The sequence below is a fragment of the Coenobita brevimanus genome, chromosome 85 (assembly GCF_032717465.1).
Source record: "Coenobita brevimanus isolate Jiangsu-jjx chromosome 85, ASM3271746v2, whole genome shotgun sequence".
Classification (NCBI taxonomy): domain Eukaryota; kingdom Metazoa; phylum Arthropoda; class Malacostraca; order Decapoda; family Coenobitidae; genus Coenobita; species Coenobita brevimanus.
In genome coordinates, this window is record NC_137038.1 from 14,715,127 (window position 1) to 14,735,532 (window position 20,406).

Sequence of the window (20,406 nt, forward strand, 5' to 3'; positions counted from 1 at the left end):
CCAAACACTGCAGAAAGTGTTGTCGTCAAAAAACGTTGCTTTTGACAGTGGTGAGAGCTGGGCAGTAATGGAAGAGGATATCTGCGGGCTCAAACATACAGAAATGACAATGATTAGGGGGATGTGCAGTGTGTCCTTGAATGCGAGGCCTGGGGGTTAGGTTTACGATGGAAGAGTTAAGTGGCTGGATGGGATTGAAGTCTACTGGTGTTGTGATGATGAGAGGTAGATTAAGATGGTTTGGACATGTGGAGAGGATGGGGGATGACAATTGGATGCAGAAAGTTAAAAGTGTTATGGTTGGGGGTTGGGCTGCGAGAGGCAGGGCCGACCTTAGGAGCAACAGGGCCCAATTGAGAACGTTTGTGGTGGGGCCCCCAGGTTCACAGCCAAGGTCTGTAGAATCAGAGATATGAACAAACTCTATTGTCGACTTTGTATCTCTGTGGTAGAAAGAATGGAAAGCAATTAAAATGTGTGCTTAAAAAGTGCATGTGAGTTAATGAACCAAATAGATCTAAGCTACATTTAAAAATAAAATTGCACACATGTAAGCCTACAAGTAAACAAACAAAATTTGTAGATCATCTTTGAAAAGTACATAGTTCTCTGTAAAATCTGCAATATGGTGTTAGGTGTATGTTGCAATGTGTTGTTGTGTGTACTTGACAAGACTATAGTGGCAGCACATGACTCTGAGGTTGTTATTATCATGCCCTGGCAACCTACCATTCAAAAGTGCATCTGATTTCATGTATAATATGAGACACATGTGATTCATGTATAATATGTTCATGTATAATATATTCGTGCATAATAATATGATTCGTGTATGATACAAAATCGGACGCACTTTTGCATGGTAGGTTGCCAGGGTATGATAATGACAACCTCAGAGTCATGCGCCACAACTATAGAGTAGATTAGGCCTACCCTAGCTCCCTGATGCAGGGCCCCCTTGGGCGCGGGGTCCAACTGGGGGTAATTGGTCCAATTGGCTTAAAGCCAACCCTGGCGAGAGACAGACTGAAAAAGACCTGGAACAAAGTCATACCGGGTGACCTCAGGGATAAGGGACTGAAAAGCGAGGTCACCAGAGATCGAGCAGCATGGAGGGCCACCATTAGGTGACCAAGGCCGATGCATGCAAGCCTGTTGAAGCCTTCATAAATGAAGCAAAATCTGGCTAATTTTCTTTCTAATTTGTTACCTCCATGTCCTTATCTTTAGTTTTCTTTTCAATCACTTGATGTAGTGCTGCCAACTTCTTCCTTCACCTTTATTATTCTTTTTCTGTGCCTGCCCTCCTCTCTTCCTATTTTTCCCCATCTTTCCTGTTAATTCTGATTACTCTTTTTTTCCTTTTCAGGTGTATTTACATTGCTTGATATGTCTAATGGTTTCTTGTAAGCCAGGAAACCATTTACATTGTTGGGTAGTAACCATATAACCAATCCATATGTGTTCCCTATGTGTCAACAAGTGGATTGGCAGAGAGTTAGTGTCCCTTTTTGTAAAACTAACTCAAAAGACAAATGGCCACCCCTTATGGGATTATGGCTTTTGGCTATAGACAGACAGAACATCCCTCCCATTCGATATAGCTCATACTCATATTTCCTCATATGTCTCATCCCAAAATATGTGACATCAGTCCCCACCACCTCTCCCAAGCCCATCATGTCCTCCATTCATTGTTTCATCATCCCTGTCCCTCTACATGTGTGTGTCACTATGGCACCTCCACTTGCCCCCCCCCCCCCACACACACACAGAATTATTGGAAAACTTGATGAGCACTGGAGCGAGTGAGTTGGGCGGCTGAGGTTTTTTATGTCCCCTGCATGACTCTGCAGGACCCCAAGAAGGCAAAACAACAAATTATGCAGTATGGAACTGAATATAGACAGATATCATGATGTTTTGAATGGTAAATAATTGCCAAACTCAAGAAAAACGATTTTGACCAGGCAGTGTTGAAGTGGTACAGCCATTGCCTAGAGGAAGGCCCGTGCTTGTTACTGACCTTGTGTCAATGACAGAGAACAAGATGTAGAGCAATATCATTTCCCATACCACTGGACCACATGGGATTTACTCTATCAAGAAATCCTCCAGCTACTCTCTGGTGAGTTTATTCCCCCTAACATCTTCAGTTTTATTTCTGTTACATCTCTCTCTTCATGCTTGGTTAGGTCTGCCTATCCTCTTTGTCTGCCTTGCTAACCTGCCTCGCTCTGCCTAACTCTGCCTCCATGCATCAGGTGTACAGTGTGTTTACAGTACAGTGATCTCTTAGTTATCGCACATTAACTGGTACCACCCATAGTGTGCGAAAACAAAATTACATGATAACAAAAACACAGAACCTATGGGATTTATCTGAATGGGTGCCAGGCACCCCAATGGTAAATACAAATTTTCCCTTTTACAACAATTTCTGTACACTTAGTACATACCAGTACATACTGTTATGGTATGCATCAGAAACACACACAGGTATTGTTAGGTTAACAGAAAGTGATGGAAAAAGCACACTAAGGAAGAAACACGTATAACAGAGAGACCTGATGTTGGCATGAAGTAGAGTACGGGGTTCTGAGACTAGAGGGTGGAGTGACAATGGTCTCCACCACCTGGGATTAACTCTTTGAGAAGGGCCTCATCTTTGAATCCCTCAAAGCCATCAGAAACCACAGATACTGCACCATTATTGTTGGCAGAAACCAGCACAGGTACTTTTTTTTTTTTTTTTTACAGCCAAAAGTGTGATAACCAAGAGTTCACTTTACACTGCGCAGTACTGTATACTGACATTTTATCATGCTTATTGCGGTATTCAAGGACGTTTTTCTTTGTCTAAACAGTTATACAGCATAGCTACAGGATTTTAAAGGGAGGTCTGACCCCCTTTGGGGAAATTGGGGGGGGGGTATCAGATCATTATCTGTCAGTATGTCACCTAACGTCATCCCTTTGGCAGCTTTATGCTGGATACAAGAGTTTAGCATGTCTTCAACAACACCTTCAGTGTGAGAGGCTTAGCTTCAACCAAATAAAATCAGCAGGTGGTAGTAAGAATGAAAAATAAATCTCACTGCAGTTATGGGTTAATAGGTGTCAATGGGTCTTGAACAGGGAACTTTTCTATGATTATTGTATGGATGAGAGCAAAAAAGAACATAAAAAAAGGCAACATATAACAAGGATTAAGTGTATAAAAAAAAATGCAGTGCAAAATAAATGAAATCTGAAAGCCTAAACAGGTCTGGTAGAATAAACACCTGTAAAATGGAGAGGTTAGTTCCATACTGATATGGAAAGCCGATCTCATACACGTGATTTATCTTCTACATAAAGTTCAAAAGAAACTGCCAAAATGAGAAAAGCAAATCCCATAACATCCCCTTTAAGGTGGATAGGTCTGAGGCTAGGCTATCATAGTCCAGTACATAGAAGGGTAGATGACCAGTTTACTCCCCTTGGTGACATTATATGATTGAAAGCCTCCTGCCACCTTAGGGACAAAACCTATGGAAGACCATCACTCTGAATGGTGCATATTAACCACTAAACACCAGGTGCCTGGTGGTTTGGTGGTTAAATTTTGTTTTCAAAAGTTAAAAAAAACATATGGAGACAGGATACAGTAAACAAATGAGTGGGACGGCTACCCTTTTACAGATTACTGTCAGTAACCCAAGTGTCATCATTCCCCGACAGATCAAGTGAGAAAGATAATGAGAATGTTCAAATATGAAGAACTGAATATACTGTACATATGATGGTGAACATGGAAGTCCTTTACCTAGCACACTGTGGCATGGTGTTTGAGTGTTACAGGTGTACAGTACACTCTCAATTATCTGTTGTCGCAATATCCGGTGCTGCTGGCGTGGCTCTATTAAAGCAATATCCAGCAAAATTATGTAATATCCAGTGCTGAAACTGGATGTAACCAACGGTTCTATGCAATATCCGGCGTTGAGGTGTATCAACTGGCTCATAAACGGTAGTCAACCGGCACAGTATTACTATATTACTATACTGTATCATTATTTTATAGTATTTCATGTTTAATTTCATCTTTTACTCATGGGAAAATTTTTAGGATAGAGATTTGAGATGGATAGGAGCACAATATCTGGCCTGACCCCAAGTATTGAGACAATAGGGGGTACAGTACCCTCGCGTCCAGCACGGTAATATTGTCATGCATGGGTCACGTGTTGGACCAAAAACGTGTTGGACTAACAACAGAACTTATGGGGAAAAATGAATTATGTCAGCAACCCTCGGAAAAGTCACCCTAAATACCTACCATATACCTATACATATACTGTATTGGTACTATTGTAATTATAATAAATGGTACTGTGCTATGAATGATAACTAACCTTTTAGGATAGTGTTGGTGGGCTTGCTGGGAATGGAAGGTGGTATCCAAGGCTGTAGTTAGTCCTACTGGGTCCCCGGAGGATGGCTGCTGGCGTCACTAGCGGGTAATGGCTGTTGCTCCTCCTCAACCTCCCTCATAAATCCTTTGAAATCAAACCTCCCTCATAAATCCTTCGAAATCACACTCAGAATCACTATCTTCGTCCACAGCCATGGAAGGTCCTGCTTCTGCCTGTCCTAGCACTGTAATCCTCGGCAAAGTGCATGCTTCTCACACTGTTGCCAAAGCCCCGTCTCGTGACTGTGGAAAGTGATCGCTGTCGCTGACTCGGTAGAGAATAAGGAGAAGCAACTTTGTTTATAAACTGGTACGCACGCCGATGAGAAGGGTTTCAAAACTTTTGATATTTATTCTAAAATATTAATATGTATTCAGTGTCAGGCTAAATGTTCAATGCTGTAGTACGATACATTCTCTGTCGAGTCGCCTGGGTTTTGGTCACACTGTTTTCCCCGTCGTATGCTCGGCAGGAAGCCATCCAGATGAATTCCAAATGCCCGTGGTATCATCGGCAATTTTACCACGTTACCGTTCTGATTTACCATCGTATCCTCGGCAAACCTGGTATGAAGTGCCGTGTGATAGCCTTCGGCTGCCAGGATCTTGTCTTAAGTTTTTCATTATGATCACGTTGGCTTCATTCATGTCGTAGGCCTTGGCAATGTCAACTTTCCTCTCCCCTTTCTTCTTCCTCTCACTGCTTTCTAGCTTGGTGGCCTGAGGGAGGTGCCGACGCTTCTTGGGGTTCTCAGAAGGCTTCCTAGGCATCGTGAGCAGGGTAAAATGCAGTAACAAGGGCAGAAAATGCAGCAAGAAAAAAGCACCTTCCAATGCAATTATGTGACTGAGTGGCGCTGTGGCGGGAGAAATGTAAACAAAACATCACATGACACCAGAAGCATTTTTAATTGGGCAGCATCACCATCACGTCACGATAGCGGGCGGGGAAGGCTACTTGATCAGAAGTTTTTCATTGGCTATCATCATCATGGGAATGTCCAGTATGACCGTGTTGGACCGGGGGTGATCGTGCTAGAGTGAACTCTGTGGATTTCGCCCACTTCTCAGAGCTCTGTGCGTGTCATGCTAACACACTCGTGTTGCAGTAATTAAATCGTATTAAATAATACTAATTAATTGCTCTCCGTGCTGGACCCGAATTGAGCTGGACTAACGCATGTTGGACGCGAGGGTACTGTACTATGCAATATCCGATGTTTTGCTTTAACCGGCATAAGGCATGGTTGAATTACACTGGATAATTGAGAGTTTACTGTATTTGTGGTGGGGGTGATCACCATCCACTCACTCAATGCAGTGCTGCTCTCGGATGCCTGCCCTTTCCTCTCTTCATTTTTTCTTTCCTTCCTTCCTCTTTTGTATTTCTTTCCTTCATTCTTTCCTCTTCCTTCTGTCTATGGATGACTCTACACTGAGTGACATGCTAAATGGTTTCCAGTACACCAGGCAACCATTTACTACCCTAGATGGTAACCATATAACCAAATCATGGTCCCTGGTGCTCTAGTGGGTTATTAAGGCGCTCCAGTTGGATTGAGCGGTGAAGGTTTACGGTATATCCAAGGGATGGTTAGGGTTTATTGCTCATGTAATGCCAGTCAGGACCAACTTGCCTAGCCCCGCGTCCCTACAATCCTCATGGGGCAACACTGGATTAGATGATGGATGGATGGATGGTAAAACTGTGTGTGTGATGGATTAAATATGACCCTAACTTATCAAGGTTATTTATGGAACACATGTAGCTGCTAAATATGGTCAGCCTCCATTCCACATTACAAAGTGTAGTCAGCAGTGATACAGAAAAGTCAGATATAGTCTATCATCATCATCACATGCTTCATAAATTTATCATCAAAAACTGAGGCTTTGTCCACATCTTCATGCTCTTAGTTTTAATATTATGGTATTCACTCACAAGTGTTACTGTATCTTGGTAACCCAATTTTTACAGCACACACACCAGCGGGAGGCATGTGGTACTTAGATGACCTTGTGAAGCTCTAACATGAAAGTATATAAGCCCATTGTAAGGAGGGGATGTTTGAGAGCTTCCTAAGCTGATGAGAATGTGACTCAAAAAATGAAGAAAGAGATAAGGTTGGTGAGGCTTCTTACTTTATCCAGGGGCCAGTCTAACTGCCTCATCACTATGATATCGGGATAGGACATATTCAGATACTAATTGTCTGATCATGTTGTTTGGAATATATCGATAATCTGAAAGAACACCTCATTTCACAAGGAACATTCTCGACAAGCTGTTTTTCAGTGATAAACATAATACACAATTGCTTCCATAAAAACCTGGGACACCTGAGGTGGAGGGTATGGAGTCTGTCTAACTCTTACTGAACCACAAGTCACTGTCATGATGACTTATAACTTGTAAACTAATGCACTCATGTATTTCACAGTAGACACTAATTTATACCAGATTAATCCCAATAAACAAGCTGAAGAAAATAACAATTTTGCTTGGGATAAGTTTAACAGAGTACTATAAAAAATATTAATGTTATCTCTGAGGAGCAAATTTTCACTTCTGTGATTCAGTGGTTCAGTGAAGGTTTAACCACTTATGACTATAGTGGTGACGACACTGTTTGAGTAAGAATTTTTTTTCTGTTGATGCCAAGTTTGCTGGTCCAATGAACATTTTAAACACTCTTTCCATTAATCTAAACTAAATTACACAAAGATACACAGATACAAAATTGCACAAACACACACACATACAAAATCTCACACACTATCTATCTATCTATCTATAGCCCGACGCCCTAATCCCGCAAAGGGTGGCCACAGACAAAACGCCTCCAAGTCACTCTGTCACCCACCATTTGACTCCCCTCCCCCCAACTCACCCCCCCCTCCCTCATATACCTCTCAACTCCATCCCTCCACCTCATCCTCGGTCTACCCCTCCCTCTCCCTCCCTCCACCTCACCTACATACACCCTCTAGTCAGTCTTTCATTCTCCATTCCATACATGAGTAAGTGTGGGGGGGTGTTGGGAGGGTTTTAGTATTGATTAATCTGAAAGGTGCATGACTACCAACAAAAATTTTCAGTGATAATCTTATATTTGTCCCATTAAAGCAACATTAGTACAGCAGCCCCATGTTATACAATAAACCAGCATGCAATGAATCATTAATATGATGATGAAAAAGTTTACTTCTTTTTCCTTCAAAATACAACAGCATTTTCGCTTATAATACTGTATTATTACAATCCTGTATGAAGCCTCACTGGTTGTTGTATGATAGCTATTTTTCTTTATATGCTGGCATACAGTAATTTGTTAGTTCAAATATAGCCTTTGAACTCATCACTGTTGGGTGCATTAATGTCAGTGATTGAACAATTGTGAGGTGTTGGAGCTCAAGCAGCAAGTGCAATGAAGTGAAACAACTACCAACTTCGGTGATGGAAACCTGTTTTCAAGCTTATTTTTGGTGGTAAGCAGCAAGTGAAGTGAAGTGAAGCAAAATAATTACCAGTTTGGGTGAGTTGGGAACTTGTTTTTAGATTTTGTTGGGAAAATAACCTTTGACCAAAAATATATTCCCATTGAAACCATGTTATAACTGACTCAATATACGATACAATGTTATATGACGGATTTTGCCTAATGTATCCTCATTGTAAATTAGGGTCTGCTGTATGCTACATGGAACAGAAATTCATACCAGTGTGTGAAATGATAATAATCTGTACAGAAATGGCCAATGTAAGATACAGTGCTACAGTATGACACAGTAATCTATCACCTATGATATAAATATTTTTCACCTTATTAAAGGTAAAGATAGAGATGGCAGTAGAAATCATAAGGCACTTAGCTGCAGTGTTAATCTCTATAACATAGGCCTTTAAGCCTGTAGTGGATTATTCACCCAATATCTTGAGATACAAGGACACTGCATCATCCTGCTTACCACAGTTACCTCCCTGAGGTGTTACCTACCAACCCAAAATGGGTGGATGGACACCTGGGTTGTGTAACAGTAGCTGCTCAAACCCAGATTCGAACCCTGGTGCTAATGGACTAACAGTTTCACAGTCAGTGATGCTAACCACTCAGTCACTGTGATGTGTATGAATGAAACTACAGTATAGTAACTGACTGGCTCTTCTTAAAAAGTAGCCATTTACACATTCTATCAAATGATGCCATCTTAGCTAAAGTACAACCTTCCTGATCAGGTGAGGAAAAGTCAGAGTTTACATATTTAGTTTTCAATATGAATCACTAAACCCCTCCCTAAACAGCAATAGTTACATTTCTTCAGACTTTTTATTTGGGTTCAAAGGCTATAAAACTGCTATGAAACAAACTATGTAAAACACAACCAACTGAAGTGTCGTCACCATCAAGTTGAGAATTTTCAAATCTCTGCTGAATCACAGAATAAAAATAAAAATTTGCATCTCACATCAGTGTTAATATTTGTTTCCGAAATAAATCACCACCCCAACAGATATATTATTATATTTTCTTTGTTGTTTATTAGGCTGAAATTGCTGTAAAACCAATATATAAAGTAAAATTTCGACATAACGGACTTCAATAGACCAGAATTCGCTTTTATCGGAATCAAGGAGCTACCGAACTACATTCCTATATATCAGAAAAAGTCCGATAAAGTCAGAAGCAGTCCGGACTGCCTGACCACTTCAGCTATGTTCACCACAATAAGGTAAATAAAAGACATGTTTATCAGTGTACAGTACAGTATTATTATGTATATTGCTTATTGTAGTGAATGTATAATACAGTACAGTACTGCAATGGTAGTGAAAACAGTTTAAAAACCATTGGTGCAATCCGGACTAATGTCTGATAAATTGGAAAAAGTCTGGGATAGCAAGGGGAAGTCCGGATGTCGCTTTTATCAGAATTTCGCTTTTTTCGGAATGGTTTGGGCCTTAATTAGTTGGTTATAGTGAGGTCTTACTATACTGTAAAACAATATGGTGCTAGTACAGGGTACTCACTGTCCAGTAAAGATGGAATTGGAACTATACCATACACCTCAGGTGGCCCAAGTTTTTATGGATGCAACTGTATGTGACAATGAGAAATGGCTTGTACAAAATGTAGCCCAGTGAAACAATGCCTTTTTTTCCTAATTATAATCTGAACTTCACAATGGGACAAATTTTGCATCCTAATATATTTGATTAACCCCTTCACAATGATTATGGTAAGCATTTCCCTGTTGTACCTATATTTCCCTATCTTGGTTTTATCTGGCTTCAGACAGATATTTCAAATCTGAAGGTTAGATACAACTTTTATTAAATCTCTTCACTACTAGACGACCTTCTGAAGGTGAATAATGTTGTTTACTGGTAGCTGATTCAACTGAAAACAAATCATCTAACTGATGGGGTTAAGGTCACCATCCTGCCTATCACCACCTCTGCTACAGCTACACCACAACTTACATCCAACACCAATAACCCCTTCAATGATGTATTTCATCTTTTATTCCTGCTACCTCCAAATGAAATTATTCAAGTCAGTAGAGACTTGTGGAATAACAGGGGCTACCTACAGCATTCATTAAACATTTTCAATAGCAGAGGCCTTTCCTAATTTGCATAAAATCACTGGGAAAGCAAAAATTAAGAAAAGAGCATCTTAAGATTAAGAAGATACAAATGGGTAGGCTACATTTTTATGTTAACTTCACAGTGCTTTGTACTTCTTTGCAATATAGAAATGACCAAAATGGCAATGATAATCAAAATACTAAAATCTCTTGTTCAACTAGCATACTGCTGTATGTATTATAATAACGATGCATGTTATTCAAAGATGCAAAATACAATATAGGAAATGAACATGCAAAATACGGGAAATGAATGTGTGATTTTCTTTCAGTGTTGGAGTTTTTCTCTGTTATCTCAAATATTTTATGACATATCAGAACCCAATACCACCACCAAAAAGCTCTAGCCAATAAGCTAGTAATGTGCACATCCCATTTTTTTTTTTTTAATTAGTTTCCCACCTGCTACATTATTGGGTTTAAAAAAATACCAAAATTACCCCTGAAAAGCCAGCTCATAAAAATATATTTTGATGCCAAAATGGTATGTCCTCCCCGGATGACAAGTATGTGAAAGACTGCAATGAGTTAGCTCTATGTGAAAAATAAAGTTTTGTCCTCTCACAGCATAAGTACAATTCAGTAAGTCCCTGTTACATGCCACTTTTTTGATGTTCTGTTTTGGTGTTAAGTCCACAATGAATAACAGAATAACTCCCAAAGCTCTACTGATAGCTATAAAGCTGATCTGTCAGTTTTCCCAAATTTATAGTACTGGTTATATGGCAAAAATGGTGATGTTTTGGAATGCATCACTGACACAACAGGGAATTACTGTACGACCATCTATTGTTTCCATCTCTTCATGATTAGCTTAAAAGAATGTTCAGACTCTTCCCAAGCCAATGAAGTTACTTTTATGTGGTCTTTCTATTTCTTAAACCTTCCATCTAATGACTTTTTTTTTTTTTTTATTCTTGCTATCCCTGACAATTAAATATTTTACTGTTTGCCTAGAGCAGACTTCTCAAATTGGAAGGTTAAATACAGCCTTCCTTCATTCCTGCAATATGATGAGAATCTCCTAAGATGAATAGAAGCAGCTGGTACAGTAATAGTAAAAATTTTAAGGCTTAAATATAACACTAAACCAAAACAAAAGGACTGAGAATGCTTGTATTATGACCAAATAGGTTTAACCTCAAGTGAGAATTATTATAAACTAGTGTGAGTATAAGTGGTTGCGAATGGCTGAGAGAAGAAGAGATGAGAGGAGGGAGGAAGAGATCAGTAGGGCGGAAGTAGTGGAAGCGATGAAGAAGATTAAGTTGGGAAAGGCCCCAGGAATTGATGGAGTGTGTGGTGAAATGCTTAGGTATGGGGGTGAGATTGTTGTGGAGTGGATATGGAAGTTGTGTAGATTGGCTTGGGAAGAGGGAAGGGTTCCAAAGGACTGGAAATCAGGTATAATTGTCCCTTTATACAAAGGAAAAGGGGAGAGAGAAGTACGTGGTAACCATAGGGGTATTTGCCTTCTTAGTGTGATGGTAAAATATATGGTAGAATACTCATTGATAGGGTTAGGCATATGACAGAGGAGCTAGTTGGAGAAGAACAAGGGGGATTTAGGAAGGGAAAAGGGTGTGTAGATCAGATATTTGTTCTAAGATGTTTAGTGGAGAAGTATCTAGAGAAGGGAAGGAAAGTATGCTGCCTTCATGGACTTGGAGAAAGCTTATGACAGAATAGATAGGCAAGGTATGTGGAAGGTATTAAGAATATATGGAGTGGAGGGGAAATTGTTGAGTGCTGTGAAGAGTATGTACGAGGGAGCTAGGGCTACGGTGCGAGTGGATGGTGAGCTGAGTGAGTTCTTTGATCTCAATGTGGGACTGAAACAGGGTTGTGTGATGTCTCCATGGCTGTTTAATATATACATGGATGGGGTTGTAAAGGAGGTGCAAGGTAGGGCAGTGGATGTGGGGCTGGCCTTAATGAATGAGGGTGAGATTTGGAAGCTTCCGGTGTTGCTGTTTGCTGATGATACAGTATTGTTGAGTAAAGATGGATGGGAGTTGCAAGGTTTGGTGAATGAATTTGGGACAGTGTGTAGGAGGAGGAATCTGAAAGTTAATGTAAACAAAAGTAAAGTTATGGTGTTTGAGAGGAATGAAGTCACAGAGTGTGCGGTGAGGTTGGATGGTGAGGATATGGAGAATGTGAGTGCATTCAAGTACTTGGGTAGTGTGATGAGTAAGGATGGAACTTTGGGGGATGAAGTGCGTGAAAGGGTACAGCAGGGAAGGAAGGTTGTTGGTACACTGAAAGCAGTGATGAGAAATAGAGAGGTGAGTATAGAAGTTAATGAGTATGGAAGTTAAGAAGTCACTGCACGATAGTATTGTGATCCCTACCCTGACGTATGGAAGCGAGGCATGGACCTTGCAAGAGAGGAACAAGTCAAGAGTGAGAGCAATGGAAATGAGTTACTTGAGAGGAGCATGTGGAGTGATGTGGAGGGACAGGTTGACGAATGAAGAAGAGAAGGAACGTTGTGGGGTAGATGTGGATGTGGTTGAGAAGACTGGGAGAAATACACTGAGGTGGTTTGGACATATGGAGAGAATGGAGAATGAAAGACTGACTAAGAGGGCATATGTAGGTGAGGTGGAGGGAGGGAGAGAGAGGGGTAGACCGAGGATGAGGTGGAGGGATGGAGTTGAGAGGTATATGAGGGAGGGGGAGGGTAAGTTGGGGGGAGGGTAGTCAAATGGTGGGTGACAGAGCGACTTGGAGGTGTTTTGTCTGCGACCACCCTTTGCGAGATTAGGGTGTCGCGCTATAGATAAATAGATAGTGAAAGTGGGTTGAAGGATTGTTGGGAAAAAAAAAACTGAAGAACACGTGTTGATGTGCAATAAACATAATTTTCTTTTGGGTAGAGAACATATAAATAACCTTAAGATGCCTGCACATGTAGTGGGTTATGGGACTTCTGCTGAATGTGGTCCCAAAAGGGCTTATATCTACAGTTGGGGCTTGATGTTCAAATGATGTCACACAGAGGAATGCCACTGGTCAGTTTTTTCTTTTAATGTCTGAACTAAGAAGCCTGGTCCCAGGTCTCTACACTTCTAATGGGGCAATAAAGGTGCATCACCAAAAACAAAATGACAACAAAGAACACCATTCCAGTGACACAGCACTATCAAGTATTACAGAGAGCGAATACAGTGAAGATGGCTTGCTATACAGTAAAGTCTCGATATAAGTCTGGGATGTGATCTAAAACATCAGTACTTTTTTCAAATAATTGGTACAATACTCCAAACTGGGATAAACCACAAAATCAGCTTTGATGACAGAAATTAAACATTAATATGCTGTAACTTACTGTGGATTTAAAAGCAAGAATGTCAAAATAGTGACTTATAATGCAGACCAAATGTACTGCAATGCAATGTACCAGCTGACTTGCAACTGTCTGACTTGGGTGGTCAGTACTGCTATAAATATGTTTAGGTCATATTTTACAGGTGTTGAAGGCTAAGGAACACAACACCAATTGCCGTCACTGGAGAAGTGACTCAAGCATGGATACAGGTATGGAAGGATTTTGGAGTGTTGAAATTAGAATGTCAGGATGAATAAGTGAAGTCCCACTACATGGCACAAATGAAAGTACTGTACTGTGCTGAAAGAGAGAGCTGGTATGAGAAAAATCAGAGTTGATGCAGACTGGTAGCCTGAGATGGTCTGGACATCCTGAGAGGAAGGAGGAGAAGGACTGACTGAGAAGGGTCACAGATATGAATGTAAAAGGAGGAGTGCCCAGAAAAAGACCATGGAAAATGCAGGATGGGGACCGTATGGAGACTTTCATGTGGAAATTATGTTGAAATGGCTGTTATCAAGTGTTGAGCACAGTAGTCTGCACCTAATTTGGATGGGCACTAACCAATTCTTACAAATCCACTGAAATAAGCAAGATTAACTGAAACATATAATACAAATAATCTCAAGGAATACCACTACCAACAGCATATGAACATTGGCCAACTTTGACACCTCAACCCCCTCTGTATCCTCCAAAAGAAGGATGGTGGACTGCAGTAGCAGGGCAACTTCAGCCTGTGGTCCAACAAGTTTGTGAAGAGAGGAGGCAGGGGTCATGACAACAAAAACATAACTCCTCACTTTGATGGCATATTATTTTTCACATTCTTAAAAAACTTCCACATTCCATTTTGCTTTCCTCCAAGAGTAGGAGCCTAAGGCTAGATTACGATTAGTCCAGAACACTCAATGGTAGGAGACCACCTAAAGCCTCCAGAAACATCTACATGACAGAAAGATCACCAACCATCTCTTGGATTCGAACTACAGCACCTAGGCCACAGTGCATTGTGACCAGGGTGCTATACCAATCACAGACTTCACACCCTTCACTTACAACCAGATGAAGCACATCATTAGCAACCTTAAGCACTCATCTGCCTGTGGCCCAGACAATGTAAACAACATACACCTTAAACATCTTGGAGGACATGGCATACAAGCACTCACCAACATATCAAACTACAGCTACTCACACAATACCCAACATCTGGAAGCATGGTGTTATCATCACTATCCTATCCCCAAACCCAACAAAGACCCCATGTTACCTTCCTCACACCACCCCATCACACTCCTCTGCACCTCCTCCAAAGTCACTCAACAACTGGTATCACAATTAGCCCTCTTATTACCATTTGATGCAGGCGACTTACTGCGAGCGAGTACTTGGGACACAGTTCTTGGCACCCAAGACCACACACTGAGAGACCCCCCTCCCCATCACTGTGCTAATCCCGCGCACTTGATAGTTCATAAACAATTTACCCTCATACCCTTATTTATGCTTCGATAATCGTAATTTTCTTTTTCACCATAATCCTGAATAAATATTATTACTTATGGTGTAAAAAAGGATCAGCCAAATGCAAATTATGCCTTAATTTATTTTTTTACTTCATATTTTTTCATTTTTTTCTCACAGAAATATAATTTTTATGGTAAATGTTACTGACAAAAAGTTATAGGGATTTTATTTGGCTACATTTTGGTGTATAAAAAATTACTGTAGGTCAATTAGGGCCAATTTTATGGAACAAGAAAAGAAATTATCTTACACTCGAGCAAGGATCGAAGCACACTGACTGGGGCAGTGGGGCAACGCTGGGTGCGGAGTGGGTTAAGCACAGCGAGGGATACACAGGGATGCAAGTAGTGCTTTGTTCTCACCCAGAAATTGTTCCATAACCAAAAAACAAAGGCCATTTTGTTCGACGAAACCGGCGTCAGCTGGGAACGAGCGGTTGAAATGTGCACAGACACAGCCTGCATCATTTGGTAATAAGCAATTGAAATATGCACTGCACCCATAAACATGAAAGGTTTTGTAACACCTCACATCCCCCTGTCCCCATCACAACATGGTTTTAGGCTGCTACACTCCAAAAACACTCTTCTTACAGACCTTACACAAAGAGTTTTTGATGGCATCAATTCAGCTGGGCCACCACACAGAACACTCCTAGTCACACTAGACATCAGCAAAGCTTTTTTTGCCATCCCCCACCACAACCACACAAACAATATTCAACACAAACCTCCCTCGTGAGGACAGGGTCCACCTGGCCAAGCTGAGATATTGGCATCATCCAGCCCTCTTGAGTTATGAAAAGAGACTGGATGATTCTGACACTGATGCCTGTCCAGGATGCAACACAGCACCCCATACTAATAAGGACATAATGGAAGACTGCACTGTACACAATCGTCCGCATCAACAACACAACATACACTCCTTGAGAGCTCTGTGAGCAAACCCGGTCTCAGTCGTAGCCTTCCGTAGGGACTTGGGGGTGTTCAGCTAGACTGCCTAGGGAACAACTACTACTACTACTACCAATCACACCTTAGGAAAGACTTTGTACCTGGTGGTGTTAGACAATCTTTATTTAATCTTATGCAACTGGAGGCTCTTCCTAAACTATGTAAGACAGTCCAATGACAGCCTAAATAATATGAAAAATAGGTCATGGTAATGAAGGAATTAATCATAAACACTACTGTAAAGCCATAAGGGTAATAGTATACTGCTGAGTAAACGTTGATAAAACTTCTGGACCAGATAATAAAGGTAACAGAGATTGGGACGATATGAGAAGAGAAAGAGAATACTGAAGAGATGTTTGGGTTTATGCTAGGCCAAGGGACCAATGATACTATATTCATTACCCATCAGCTTCAGGAGAAATATAGGGGAAGGAAGAGACTTGTATTTTGTTGTTGTTGATTTGGAGAAGGCCTTTGACAGAGTTCCTAAGGAAGTGGTGAAGTGAGCAGTGAGAAAGACTGAGATTAAGGAGTGGCTTGTTACAGTGGTTTGGCAATGCTCACATCCAGGTGAAAAGGAACAGATGTCTGAGTGATAACTTTTCCATGAATGATGGTGTGCATCAGAGGTCAGTTTTAGGTCACTTATTGTTTATCATGGTGCTTGAAACTCACTTGCATGACTTCAGAACTGGAATCCCAAGGGAGGTATTGTATGCTGGTGATTGGGGTTGACTGCAGAGAATGAGAGGGTGGCAAAGGAAGGTTTTAGGAAGCGGAGAGATGGAATGGGGTACTGTACAAAGGTTTGAGAGTAAATGGAGATGATACCTAGGGCTGGTGATGGTACTGTCAAACCAGAAAGAGTGTGGCCATGTGCAGTTTGCCATAAGGGTGTGGAAAGTAATTCCATCTCGTGCAGAGGTGTAGCGGAATTAGAGGTAGGCAGCAAAATAATGTTGATTTTGTGTGTGTGGTGTGTAGGGGAGAGCATGCAGAGCCAGACAGGCAGGAAAGGATTGACCTTGCTGGAGAGTCTCTTGAGTGTGAAGGAGCTTTGTCATATTGAAGACATGATATGTGCTGGAGGAGGGGGCTGGAGTGAGGAGTCGTTGAACGAAGTTCTGGGAGCCATTGTCTTTCCTGGCATTGAGAGGGCTCTCCCTCTGGGCTAAAGGGTTCCTGTATACAGCCAATGTTATTAGTGTAATGCTGTCCAGTGGTGAGATTTTGGCAGTAAACGAAAAGGATATCTGTACAGTCAAATGTATAGAGATGATAATGATTAGATGGATGTGTGATGTGTCCTTGAATCACAGGTCTGGGGGTTAGGATTCCAAATGAAGAGTTGAGAGGAAGGATAGAACGTGAATGTATTAGTGCTGTGATGACAAGGGGTAGAATGAGATGGTTTCAGCTGTGATGACAAGGGGTAGAATGAGATGGTTTCAGCATGGCAGATGACAGCTGGGTGCAGAGGATGAAAGGTGTGAGCGTTGAGGGTAGAGTTGCAAGAGCAGACCAAAGAAGACCTGTGACAGTGTCAAAGACTGTGACCTAAGGGAAAATTTATTGAGCAGCAAGGCTGCTAGAGACTGAGCAGTGTGGACAGCTGCCATTAAGTGACCAAAGCTGACACATGCAGGCATGTTGGAACCTTTGTAAACAAAATAAATAAGAGGGTAACTAGGTTTGAAGAATTTTTGCTAGAATTCCAAACAGCTTTGACAAATTTTGTGTAAAAGCAGATTCCACTGAAATCCCATGTGGAGAGGAGCTAAGAGTCAGGTAAGAATATCAGGTCACTAGTAATGTCCAACAACTTTTAGCAATCCAGTCAATACAGTCCTCAATATTAGGTCCCTTTTTCAATGTTCTTTTTTTGTTTGCTACTAACTCTACGGTAATTTACCAAAAACTGCCCACAGCAGACCCTCTAAATGTGTGGGTTATGTGTGCAAAAAAAAAAAAAAAAAAAAAAAAAAAAAAAAAAAAAAGGCAGTACCAAAGATGTTCTATGCATGGAAAAAGCACAGTGATTATGTGGCATGCTTTTCATGCAACATCCCTGATGGAGAAAATGGCCCTTGTGGTTATTTTATTTATTCATTTATTTTTTAATATATTTAACTTCTTTAATCCTTCGCCAGCAGCAGAACTATACATGAATTGTGCAAAATCTTCTGAAAAATTGCAGGACGACTATATACAGATGCTTCCCTAAAAACTGTCCCCCGTAAATCCTAGCAGAGACTATATATATATATATATAGTCGGCAATGTGTATCTGCCTGGAGCCTCAAATATCCCTAACTGCTAACATATGGGTTGCAGGTGGCTCATATACGGCTGATCACTCAGTGACTCAATCAGTCTGTTTCCAGCTCTTAAGTGGGACACAACACTCCACTGTTTCTCCTGTAGACCTCAATTTCTAATTTTCTTATGATATTTGGATGTTGTAGGCATAATCATGTCCCACACCAGAAGGAACATTAGTGATGATGAGAGACAACTTATTCTAGACCAGGATTTGGATGATGATTTCACTGATGATAATATTCTACATCAGATTGTACTGGTGATGGCACTGATAGTAGTGATGAATCACAACTTGAGATTGCAGAGGTGCCAGATGATAATCTGTCATGTGCGGAAGTTGATGGCAATGATGACAATGCTCCAGTTGGGTGGTTGAGTCATTCTCCAGTTAATAGAGAATGACTGCTATTTACTGGAGACACAGGGATCAAAGCAGTTTTGCAAAATCCCCAGGACCCACTGGAGATTTTTAAGTCTTTTGTAGACAGGGATATAATTGAACATGTAGTGAGAGAAACAAACAAATATGCTGCCAAGGTCTGTGAAGAAAAGAGAAGGAAGCGGAAAATGATGAGAAAGAGTAGAGATCTATGTGGAAGGAAACTAATGTTGGAGAGATGTATATCATTTTACGTTTGGTCATTTTGCAAGGCATGGTAAAGAAGCCTACAATTTACTCATACTACTCCAACAAGCAGATGCTTGCAACACCCTTTTTGCTATCTTGATGAAATACAGCAACTGTTCCATAATTGCAGTAAAGTCTATATATATATTATGTTAAAACCTTACTATGCAGTGTAACTATATTTATGTTAAATCCTGTGGTCAAGTGCATCTATATAAAGACAATTTTTAGGTGCTTCTCAATAACTGCTGCTGCCAGATAAGGGTTAATGTCACACTCTTTTGTCTGCTTTACCTCTTGTACAATAGGCTGTGCCCTTCAGAGGCATATAGAGGGTCTCCAGTAGGCAAGTTGGGGTCAGGACAGAGGGCTGGGTAACACATTTGATTTTTATATAAGGATATGGTTCTTTATGTGTGCAGCTCAGGATGTGCAATACCCTAACTGAACACTTAACCCACTCATACAGAGTGTCTGTTGTATATGAGTTGCACTGTTACCTGTGTGGTTGAGTGTTTATTCCTTAATTTATACTGCCAGTTGTATGGATAAGTTGGAAGACACCTTCAATGTACATGCCTGGCAGACTGTACAACCAACAAAGGTGTAGTGTAATTTTGAATGTGGGAAGGAAAGGTCTAGTGCTGAACTGGATCACATTATCTGTCAAAGGTGTAATTTAACTGATGGTCTTATACAGCTTTGCATTTGCAAATAAGATAACCAACCATGAACAAAAAATGGTTCACTTTAACACAATCATGCCCTTGCCATATCTCCGGCTTAACACCCCTAACTATTATACTGACTGATACATACACTTTCCACACAGCAAACATATTAAATTCTTTGCTATTTAAGCTTTAATGTATTTCACTCCAAAACTCATTTAATTCCTGTCTTATGCTTTCAAAAGTATATGAAAATTTTGCTGGGTGCAGTTTCATGTCATATAAAAATTTATGTAAGTCTACAGTATAGTAATTCTTTCACTCCTGGAATTAAGGCAAAGGGAGACACTATACTGTACAGTTCTATGCAACTAGTGTTTCTATGACAGTACAAGGCAACTATATTAGGCTACGCAGGAACTCGACAGAATGTGTCTTTACTGTGAGATCTGTGTACACAAACTGGTAAAAATTATGCTTAAAATGTTTTTGTTGCCATATGCTAAATGTTTCAAGTTTCCCATACCTAGGGAGATAATATGAACTATTATCACTGCATGAAAAATGGACTGGGCCATTTTTGCATTACCTTAATCTTACAGAACATTCATCAAGAACCACCACTTTTTCAAGCGTCTGAAATGTTCTTGTGCATCGGAACAAAAATAATACAAGTATTGTGTGCGAGTACATCTCTAACAAACAACTAGATATGAGTAATATAACTATACATGTCTTTTAATAATGTATAACTTCTGGTAAAGACACCGGCCATGTTTCTAAATGTAAGGATGTACAAAGCCAACATTTAAAAAAAAAAAAAAAAAAAAAAAAAAAAAAAAAAAATAATTTAACTG

At 40.5% G+C, this 20,406-nt stretch overlaps 1 protein-coding gene across 1 annotated transcript in view; it reads right to left on the reverse strand.

Moving 5' to 3' along the window:
- Window positions 1–20,406, reverse strand: part of LOC145410347 (uncharacterized) — a 367,470-nt gene that overhangs the window by 46,760 nt on the left and 300,304 nt on the right. The window contains exon 7 of the mRNA XM_080280488.1: window positions 6,788–6,827. Coding sequence (XP_080136614.1) covers window positions 6,788–6,827 — 40 coding nt within the window. The remainder of the gene's footprint in view (window positions 1–6,787; window positions 6,828–20,406) is intronic.